The following is an 11,115-nucleotide window of genomic DNA, read 5'->3' as shown; positions in this document are numbered from 1 at the left end:
CTTTACAGTAAAATAATTTATTTCAGAAGCTATATTTTGTACAGATGCATTACTGCTTGGCGTGTATGGCATGAAAATAGACAAGTGAAGCACTCATAACAAATGGCCATGTCATTCCAACCTAATAAATCACTGTGTTCACTGTATGCAACTAGAGAAGCAAAGTAATAGATTTAGCCTGGCTAAAACCCCAAGACTCACCAAAGAGCAATGATGGTACCACATCCTAAAACAGGCCCAAAATCAATCTCTCCCCCACACTATATTATCAAAATTCAGATTTAATGATTTAAAAAAAAGAATTATATATTAGACACACAGCTTATACATTGCTTAGAGCATGACATTCTGGCCAGGTACACAAGCTTATTTGCTCACAATGAATATACAAAAATTTACATGAGGCTATACAGTGAAAAACTCCTTTACATATGCAATCCTTCTTGCTGTGCACTTACTGCACTAGTACTCCCCTCAAGACATCAGTTTGGCAATACAATATACATGTAGAATTATGTTCTGTGAAGCTTCTGTGACAATGCACACTCTACTTCATGAACAGTACAAACCCATTTCTGAATGAAAATAATATGATTTGCATGATCTGGTGCATCCACTAGCATTTTTTTCAGCCAGCTTTGAAATGCTGCCGTTGTGCTTCTTCATTCTTTGTGTACTGATAATCAGTTGGATGAAAAGTGGATTACATGCAGTATCTTGTGGGGGCCCAAAATAAACCATTGCTGCTACAGTACAAAGTGGGGGTCATTTGAAGGTGTTTCTCCATTGTCCTAAAGTACAGTTAGTCAACATTTTCATCATTTCAGTAACAAAAATATTTATGCAGTCAAGTTGAGTTCATTTCATTGACATTTATTACTATTTTATGACTTCCTTTATGCATAAATGTCCCATGTTGCATTACATCACATATTATATTATTCTTTTTTTACATTACACCACCATTATATTATACATGTTTTTATGTACCTCTTTGTGTTTTAATTGCATAAATCTATACATTTGACCTGTTTGTCTGTTAGCCCCAACCTTCTCTCTGTGTGTTCTCTAGGATCTCCTCATAAAGCCAACTCTGTGTGAACTCCTGACTCTTGTCCATCAACTGGAACAATTGGAGATACTCCTCTGGATATACGTGTCCTGTCAGAATGTCCTCCTGCATACCCATTTCCGATAACAGCTTACTCCCGCTATCTGGTGACCAGAGACTAGAAGAAAAAAAAAGCACCAAAGAGGAAGAATAAGCAAGAGGAAAACAAGCTCAGAAGATATGTCAACTGCAACAGCCTATAACATTACTACAGTATTGAGGCACTTGTTGTGTCTGCACGTCTTCCACAGTTGTTTGATGCAAGAAGAGCAGTGTGTGAAAGCCTGTACACCTGCTTAAAGAACTTTGTGTGTGTGTGTGTGTCTGCACGTTGTTTACTTGAGCCTCTCGATGAGCTTGACCTTCCTCTTTGCCAGACACTGTTTGATCATCATCAGCAGAGTTGAAGCGTTAGAGGGAGTAAGGCCTGCAGAAAACAGATCAGCCCTTGGACGCAGACGCACCAGGCACAGGTGGTCATTGGGAAGCTGAAGGGAGACGGGGGGGGGCTTGTATTAAATGTGCGACACCAATCAAGTTTACATAGCTATTACTGAGTCTGTTTTCTTCCTTACCTTGCCTTTACGATCAGCTACACTCTGTCTTGAAGAAATCACAAATGACTCCCAGGGCTCCTGCAAAGACAAAGATAAGGAGGTTGACAACTAGAAGACTCATTTGTCCTATTTATGTCAAAAATGTGTGGAAAGTGTATAATTTTTTTGTGGTATGATCCCACGCATTAGCTTCAAGGAAGTATCATAAAATTAAGCCCTGTATCATTTTTTTAAATACCTAAAATAATGTTATTTGCCACCCTCCATCATACTGTACCTTGTGCAGTAGGTCGATATCACAGGCCATCTGCCAGAGGACACTGAAGGCTCTGTAGTGCATCATTTGACCTGGACGTGACACCAGTTTCTGAAAATAATAGTTAAATATTTTACACAAGGATCAAAAAAACTGTCAGATTATGGATTAATTTAATATTCCACACACCAGTCTACCCTCAGTATCAACTAGTGAATGTGTTGTCACTGTCAGCATTGTTAGTAATTAAGTGTAGATCTGAGCTGACAGTATGTGGGAGGACAAGTGTAACCATCTTCATCCTCTTGCAGACAAACACACACATCAGGTTATGCTGTGAGCAGTAGACTGACTGATACTCCTCCTTCATTTCTGCAGATAAGAGGTTAAAAGGCTGTCATTCTTTTACCAGGTATTCCTTCTCGCTCATGAAGAGGTTGAGCTCTATCCTTCCGTATCTGAAGACAGACAGCCGTTCAAACAAAGCATAAACCATCTTCAGCAGCATGCCACGCTCATTATGCTGAGGCAGGATACCCACCACCTTCACTGGGATGTCTAGAGAGACACACACATGAATACATTACCAAAACACACTTTAGAGGGATGTAACACTATTCAATGCACAGTGCTCATTCAGTTAAGTGTGTTATAGCATAAAAGCTACATACCAAACCATTACACTGATGCAATGTGATGTCATTTTTTCCAAACCTTTATTGATTGTAAAAACTTGTCTAAATGCTTGAAACCAGCGAGCTGCTGAAAAGGTTCCAATAATCAAAAGTTTTAGGTATCTACAGTGGGGTAAAGAATTGTTAGGATAATATTTACTGTATGAAAGAGGTAAGATTTGTTTACAGCCAGAGAGGCTCAACTAAAGGAACAAAATCCCCTTTGTGTATACATGAAAGAGTGAATTTGCAACACTGCAGTGTCTTAGGTCAGCTGCACTGTTTGTTTGTTTGTGTGCATGTTTTTTTCTCACCATCGGTCCAATTAGCTTCTGATATTCCCAGATCAGTGAACAGTTTGTCAGTGAACATGACAGGGGGTCTCAGGTTTCCACCGCCAATGGGATCTAGCTTAAAGTAGTCACAGTGAACCACCTCTAGCTGACCATCAAGACGACCTTCCAACTCCTAGAACATGAAAACATCATTTATTTGTCTCATTGATACCTCAAGGAAAAAAAGACTAATTGAAGACACAACACCAGATATATACAGTGATTTGGATTAGAACTCGGGATTGGTGAAAGTGATAGTTTGGGTTACTTGACTTGAGGTTGTGTGAAGTACTTATCTATAGCCAGTGTATTACCTGCAGTACATTTGGATCAGAGCACTCCCTGTTTAAAGAAGCAGCCAAGAACACTGGTACAGAATCTGAGTAATGTGCTGCTGTGGACAGAGCCAGCCACAAAAATGTGTTTGAGCCACTGTGTTTTAGCCACTTTAAAAAAAAAAAAGGCCACCGAAAAAAGTCAATATCAGTTGAGGTGTATGATTTATTTTCAATATTTTCACCGCTTTATCTGCCATCAAAAAGCCCTTTCCTTTGGTACTACATTTTCTCAACCATTAAACTACTGTATTCCTATGCCAAAGGTACGCCGTAGATCAGCTGTTTGAGTCTGACAAAGCTGAACTTCACTTTTGTAAACATTTCTAAGATGGCACGTGTTTGTATTCAGCATTCATTTAGCATTCACTAAGGCAGGAAAATGGATGGCTGTTGATGCAGACTGGATGTGAGATGCTGGCATTCTCTGATTCAGAAAGATCCCGAAGTTGTGTTGTAACCAAGTCCCCCTCATTACAGCAGCAGCTGTCCGGGTCCATGGGCATGGGCTTACAGTTCACACATCTGCACCACCAGGTAGTGCATGTGAGCTCTTTTTTTGGCCTCCAGCTTCCCCAGAAAATTCCCTTTTCTCTGTTTCAGCTCATTCATTCTGCATTTGCGAAAGTTCTTCTGCTGTATACTCTTGCTCATAAAAGTATCCTTTTGTCTCCACACACAATGACATTTTGTCTGTGCCATCATAATCACTCATTTTTATTTTATTTTATTTGTCGTCATTTCCACAAACCACTCAAACAACTGCTCTACAGTGTGATACAGTGGCGTAGGTGTGCTTCTGCGCAGAAATACAGTAGGTCAAAAGATCCCAAAATCCCAAAACTACATTTTGTAGTGCCAAAGGAAAGGGCTGTTTGACGGCAAGATAAAACAGTGAAAGTATTCAAAATATAGTGTACACTTCAACTGATATTGGCTTTTTTTGCAGGCATTTTTTTTTTTTTTTTTTTTTTAAAAGGGGCTAAAACACATGTTTTGCAGCTGTGCCTGTCCACAGTAGTACATCTCTCAGCTTTTGTGCTGGTATTCCTGGCTGCCTCTCCAAAGATGGAACTCGCCAATCCGAATCTACTGCAGGTAATACACTGACTATAAGTTAAGTACCTCACACAGCACCACATCAAATACATCAAAATATCCATTTAAGATTTGTGTAATGATACAAAAAGTTGTTTGATTCTTAGAGATGTTTGTGTTACCCGTAGGTCATGCAGGAAGAACCTGTCCCCTTCAAGAGCCACAAGCCTCTGAGCTCCAGCATTTAGCAGTGTCCTGGTCAACACCCCAGGACCTAAGAGAGACAGACAAGAAAAAATGTTTAGTTTGTCAAATTAGATGAAAGTTGCACATGAAATGCACTTGCAGAAGAACAAAAAATCAAGTCCACCTCTGTGTTTCACTGATGTAAACATTGTATAAATTCATACCTGGGTTACATTCGAAGATAACAGCTTTAGAATCCTCAGGTCCTAGATGCTGCGTTACCAGTTTAGCCAGGTCTGGGTCCACTATGAGATGTCTGATTTTTTTACAGGCCATAGCACGGAGTAAATTCTCCTCTACCTCCGCAAGGTCCAGGAAGTTATACTGACATAGTGGACGACACTGGCCCTGGAGAAACACATAAATGCATATAGAGTTTGAAAATCAACAAGTGAAAAAGCTCACAAATTTTTTTCACCCACTATTTTTTTTTCATAGCTTATTGCATAAAGCCAAGCTCCTTTCCAATGCATGCATTTTCTCCTCACACAAAGTAATTCAAGTAACCAGGAAAACATCAATATTTATTCACTTTTTTTAGCTAAAACCACATCAATTAAAACTTTAATGGCACCTGAGGCAAAACTGGGGCACTGCAGCAGCAGACACACACAGAACACAGCAAATTCATGTACATCGTTGATAGGAATACAGCAAAAAAGAGTCATCCTAACCACAGTTAGCAGGGGGAAAATTGCCTTTAAATAGATTTCCTTTTATCTATTTTCATGTCTGTTTTCATACTGTGTCTCCATTGCAAACATATCATACAAATACCACTTTTTTTGCCAATATAAGAAAATTCCTTAAAGACAGAACTTTCCCCACAACTTTAAACCCAATTAATACATAAAGGAAAAAGGTACAGAAGCAGAAACATCAGTAAATCGATATCAGAGAGGTTATGTATGTCATTAGTTCTACATACACTACAATGCAGTTGAAAATTAGTGTCCGGAAAAATATAAAGCCAAAGATAACTGCCTACCTGTACAGCCGCAGCAGACAGGTACCTGGGCGAAAGTGGTGCGGAAGGTGAAGTCCCCTCTGTGTGGGGCTGCTGTAAACTCGGACCATGTGCCGGCCGACCAGGACCCGAAGACAGAGAGTCCAGGCTGTAAGCCCTTCTATGAAGCACTGGAGCTCCAGGAACACAGGGACCAGGGGGACCCACAGGGGTCAACACTGCCTTGCGCAAACAGGATCTACTTCTGACAGTCCTGCAGCAAGCAGAGTGCATCACCAGCTGCACTACTCTACAGATCTGGATGGACATGGTGGACCAGTGGATGTATAACTATAGAGGGGGAAGGGTGGAGGGAGATTTAAGGACGTCTCAAAGACGTCACTGCCTAGAGAGAACAGGGAGGAAAAGGAATAAGAGATGTCAAGATGAACAACGATCTGCTTTGAGAAACAGCAACATAGATTTAAGAGACATTAATTTACATTTAAACATGTTCTATCAATTTTCAGAATACTTTGGTAACTTGCGAATACTTTCTCAAAAACTATTCTAACATCTAGCTGATTGTTTAACTGTCCCATTTAAAAAGGGGCAATATGATGGCTAAAATTTAGAAAGAAAAAAAAAAGAAAAAAATCGACCGTAGATATCATACTAAGATTGGATTAATGATGTAAACAAAACCTCCGTAACAACTGCGTGTCACAATGGTCGCAGTTTGCTCTGTTAGCACGTGGGCAAACTTCTTCTCTGTAACATTTAATATCTCAACTCTGTCGGCCTCACCGGAGAGGTGTTCACTGTCCTTCCCTGACCCTGTAAGGTCACAAACGTTGGTTCTTGGCCAAAGAGGCACAAAATAACAACGCTTGATGTTACATAAAGGTGGTAAACAATATGAAGGGACTGATGATAGTATCACTGGCTAGCCGTGCGCTAACGCCACTCAAAGCTAAGGCTCGAAATGCATTTAATGTAGTTTCACCCGGAGAAACGCATACATACCTACTTGCAGAATATCTTATATGTCCCAATTCTATGACAGAAGTGATTTTAAGGACAGGCTGTCGGCGATCTGTTTGCTGACAACGTTCCGTGACATTGAGCCGATCGTCCTGACCCTCACTTCATTTTGCAATGCTTGTCTCATGGTGTTGCTGGCGCATCTGAATGTCGTCATTGATAGGCGACATCTGCGAGGACCAATCAAAAACTCGAGGAAGTTGTTGCGCTGATAAGCGAATGATAAAAAAAAATCTAAATGTGGAAATAGGACATGTATAACCAGAAAAATACAAGTTATTCAGTAAATACACATTTCACACAATGCACATTCATTACACGTAATTGTTTCGGTGGCTATGAACTACCGCTGCTTCTGTTAATAACAGTTAGCATATTAGCATAATGTTGCTAGGGAAGTACAGAAAGCAGAGGCGTTAAAACCGGTTTGGTCCTCCCCCGTCAGTCAGTCAGACCGAGTCCAGCAGAGAGGTGAGCCACTCCAGCCTGTCTCCTGTCACCATGGCGCATGTTGAGACATCCTCTAGCAGGCCGTACCACCTGGTTATCTTCGGAGCCTCTGGCTTCACGGGGCAGTTTGTGGTGGAGGAAGTGGCACGGACTGTGTCCGAGGGTCCGAAGGGGAACCTGAAGTGGGCCGTGGCGGGCAGAAGCAAGCAGAAGCTGGAAAAAGTTGTGGAGCAGGCCGCCGGAGTCCTCAGTATGTACCTGAACAGTCTTAGTATACGTGCGTGTTGCAGCAGGGACAGCTTTTTAATTCATTTGTTTAGCAGAGATAACCTCGAGTGCAGGGATATGTATCTGGTGAACTCATTTTCCAAGAATACTTGGTGTTTTTTCGGGAAAGGGAAATTGCTTAACTCAAGATGACAAATCTATCCAAGTGATAATGCTGATAATGATAAGTTTGACATGACTTTGACCCTAAACTTTGACTGAACTCCAAAGTGTAAGCTAGGTTGCAACAGATAAGCATAAAATGTAAATGTTTTTACATTAATGAACAGAAATTAACTCTTTACTTTGCTGAGACGGTAAGCAGTTAATGGTTGATGATTATTCATTCAGACTATTAGTGAGTATATTTTCAGATGATCATCTTTGATTCAACTGTAATAACTGTATGATTGATTGTTGATATGTTGAGATGAATTGATTCATGTATCAATTTAATGGCAGAAAGCAATTAAAACACCCATCACCCAGAGTCCATGGTGACATCTTCATGCATCCTGGTTAGTCCAACCAACTGTCAAAGTCAAAGATATTCAATTTACAATCACGAATAACAGAGAAACACAAGAAATCTCTTTTTGAGAAGCTATATCAAACCTTTTGCCTTTTGCTAATTAAACCTCTTAAATTATTAGTAAATTATAATAATACTTAGTCATTGGCTTCCTGTTTCTCGACTAATTAATTAATGATTTATTTAGGTATTTCAGCTCTAACAGAAAAAGAAATATAATTGACCTGCATGCAAATAATACACTATATGGTCTATGTAACAAACATTTACTCTTGCCAGTATGCCAGTAATTTTCCAGGTTGATGATTTGTATCCATGCAACACTGTAAACATGGAAAAGTAAGTCCATCACCAGATCAAAACCAGGGAGCTATTGTGCTGTCATGCAGTAATGTGGGTTTCCAGAGGATTAGCTAGTCATTCTGTTGTCCCCTCCTCTACAGCTTGCTCTTCAGGGAGTGTACAACAGCTGATGGAACATACCCGCTAACTGTACAGTCCCTGTCCATGACGACACACACACAGCCCGACAAGTCAGCTAATCTAGTCATTCAGTGAGCACTGAAGACTGCAGTTTGTCCCTTACAACTGAAACCTTGACAGTTATAGTGTCATGTTTAAAAACAGCTTCTGTTGTTTTTGCAAGATCCTTACAGTATTTCTAGTACATGGCAAGACATTTAATCCAACACAGACCATATCTGTGTTCCTGTATTTTATCATGTTTTTTTTTTTTTTTTTTTTTCTCCTCACATATTTTCATGCAATACTATTATTACCCTACTACGTATTCTCACTGACCAGTGTTAGTCCTGTTTATTCTTTGACTTTTACATAGATTTTAAGAGACATTAATTTACAATTAAACATGTTCTATCAATTTTCAGAATACTTTGGTAACTTGCGAATACTTTCTCAAAAACTATTCTAACATCTAGCTGATTGTTTAACTGTCCCATTTAAAAAGGGGCAATATGATGGCTAAAATTTAGAAAGAAAAAAAAAGAAAAAAAATCGACCGTAGATATCATACTAAGATTGGATTAATGAATGTAAACAAAACCTCCCGTAACAACTGCGTGTCACAATGTCGCAGTTTGGTCTGTTAGCACGTGGGCAAACTTCTTCTCTGTAACATTTAATATCTCAAACTCTGTCGGCCTCACCGGAGAGGTGTTCACTGTCCTTCCCTGACCCTGTAAGGTCACAAACGTTGGTTCTTGGCCAAAGAGGGCACAAAATAACAACGCTGATGTTACATAAAGGTGGTAAACAATATGAAGGGACTGATGATAGTATCACTGGCTAGCCGTGCGCTAACGCCACTCAAAGCTACGGCTCAAATGCATTTAATGTAGTTTCACCGGGAGAAACGCATAATACCTACTTGCAGAATATCTTATATGTCCCAATTCTATGACAGAAGTGATTTTAAGGACAGGCTGTCGGCGATCTGTTTGCTGACAAACGTTCCGTGACATTTGAGCCGATCGTCCTGACCCTCATTCATTTTGCAATGCTTGTCTCATGGTGTTGCTGGCGCATCTGAATGTCGTCATTGATAGGCGACATCTGCGAGAACCAATCAAAAACTCGAGGAAGTTGTTGCGCTGATAAGCGAATGATAAAAAAAAATCTAAATGTGGAAATAGGACATGTATAACCAGAAAAATACAAGTTATTCAGTAAATACACAATTCACACAATGCACATTCATTACACGTATTGTTTCGGTGGCTATGAACTACCGCTGCTTCTGTTAATAACACAGTTAGCAATATTAGCATAATGTTGCTAGGGAAAGTACAGAAAGCAGAGGCGTTAAAACCAGTTTGGTCCTCCCCGTCAGTCAGTCAGACCGAGTCCAGCAGAGAGGTGAGCCACTCCAGCCTGTCTCCTGTCACCATGGCGCATGTTGAGACATCCCTCTAGCAGGCCTACCACCTGGTTATCTTCGGAGCCTCTGGCTTCACCGGGCAGTTTGTGTGGGGAGGAAGTGGCACGGACTGTGTCCGAGGGTCCGAAGGGGAACCTGAAGTGGGCCGTGGCGGGCAGAAGCAAGCAGAAGCTGGAAAAAGTTGTGGAGCAGGCCGCCGGAGTCCTCAGTATGTACCTGAACAGTCTTAGTATACGTGCGTGTTGCAGCAGGGACAGCTTTTTAATTCATTTGTTTAGCAAGATAACCTCGAGTGCAGGGATATGTATCTGGTGAACTCATTTTCCAAGAATACGTGTTTTTTCGGGAAAGGAAATTGCTTAACTCAAGATGACAAATCTATCCAAGTGATAATGCTGATAATGATAAGTTTGACATGACTTTGACCCTAAACTTTGACTGAACTCCAAAGTGTAAGCTAGGTTGCAACAGATAAGCATAAAATGTAAATGTTTTTACATTAATGAACAGAAATTAACTCTTTACTTTGCTGAGACGGTAAGCAGTTAATGGTTGATGATTATTCATTCAGACTATTAGTGGTATATTTCAGATGATCATCTTGATTCACTGTATAACGTATGATTGATGTTGATATGTTAATGATTGTTCATGTACAATTTATGGCAGAAAGCATTAAAACACCCATCACCCAGAGTCCATGGTGACATCTTCATGCATCCTGGTTAGTCCAACCAACTGTCAAAGTCAAAGATATTCAATTTACAATCACGAATAACAGAGAAACACAAGAAAATCTCTTTTTGAGAAGCTATATCAAACCTTTTGCCTTTTGCTAATTTAAACCTCTTAAATTATTAGTAAATTATAATAATACTTAGTCATTGGCTTCCTGTTTCTCTACTAATTAATTAATGATTTATTTAGGTATTTCAGCTCTAACAGAAAAAGAAATATAATTGACCTGCATGCAAATAATACACTATATGGTCTATGTAACAAACATTTACTCTTGCCAGTATGCCAGTAATTTTCCAGGTTGATGATTTGTATCCATGCAACACTGTAAACATGGAAAAGTAAGTCCATCACCAGATCAAAACCAGGGAGCTATTGTGCTGTCATGCAGTAATGTGGGTTTCCAGAGGATTAGCTAGTCATTCTGTTGTCCCCTCCTCTACAGCTTGCTCTTCAGGGAGTGTACAACAGCTGATGGAACATACCCGCTAACTGTACAGTCCCTGTCCATGACGACACACACAGCCCCGACAATCAGCTAATCTAGTCATTCAGTGAGCACTGAAGACTGCAGTTTGTCCCTTACAACTGAAACCTTGACAGTTATAGTGTCATGTTTAAAAACAGCTTCTGTTGTTTTTGCAAGATCCTTACAGTATTTCTAGTACATGCAAGACATTTAATCCAAC

General features: G+C 40.0%; 2 protein-coding genes across 4 annotated transcripts in view; one reads left to right on the top strand and one right to left on the bottom strand.

Annotated features, from left to right (window-relative positions):
- Positions 1-263: 263 nt before the first annotated feature.
- tfb2m (transcription factor B2, mitochondrial) lies at positions 264-9,192 on the bottom strand. Of its 3 annotated transcripts, none has more exons than XM_022741081.1 (10): positions 9,179-9,192; positions 5,541-5,904; positions 4,717-4,900; positions 4,489-4,580; positions 2,913-3,066; positions 2,334-2,482; positions 1,946-2,035; positions 1,687-1,746; positions 1,451-1,599; positions 264-1,229 (listed from the first exon to the last, which is right to left on the bottom strand). In XM_022741081.1, the coding sequence occupies exons 2-10, from the start codon at positions 5,826-5,828 to the stop codon at positions 1,040-1,042; spliced, it is 1,356 nt and encodes a 451-aa protein (XP_022596802.1). In that variant the 5' UTR covers positions 5,829-5,904; positions 9,179-9,192; the 3' UTR covers positions 264-1,039. The 3 variants fall into 3 exon arrangements, with proteins under 3 accessions (XP_022596802.1, XP_022596787.1, XP_022596794.1); XM_022741066.1 differs by lacking the exon at positions 9,179-9,192 and adding an exon at positions 6,525-6,670; XM_022741073.1 differs by lacking the exon at positions 9,179-9,192 and adding an exon at positions 6,529-6,670.
- sccpdh (saccharopine dehydrogenase (putative)) overlaps positions 6,963-11,115 on the top strand; it is a 14,371-nt gene continuing 10,218 nt past the window's right edge. The window contains exon 1 of the mRNA XM_022741093.1: positions 6,963-7,242. Coding sequence (XP_022596814.1) covers positions 7,044-7,242 — 199 coding nt within the window. The 5' untranslated portion in view covers positions 6,963-7,043. The remainder of the gene's footprint in view (positions 7,243-11,115) is intronic.

This window comes from Seriola dumerili, unplaced genomic scaffold, assembly GCF_002260705.1.
Source record: "Seriola dumerili isolate Sdu_G_001 unplaced genomic scaffold, Sdu_1.0 BDQW01000003.1, whole genome shotgun sequence".
In the NCBI taxonomy this organism is placed as follows: domain Eukaryota; kingdom Metazoa; phylum Chordata; class Actinopteri; order Carangiformes; family Carangidae; genus Seriola; species Seriola dumerili.
The sequence above is the reverse complement of the archived record's forward strand: the minus strand, read 5'-3'. Positions and strand labels throughout refer to the sequence as shown.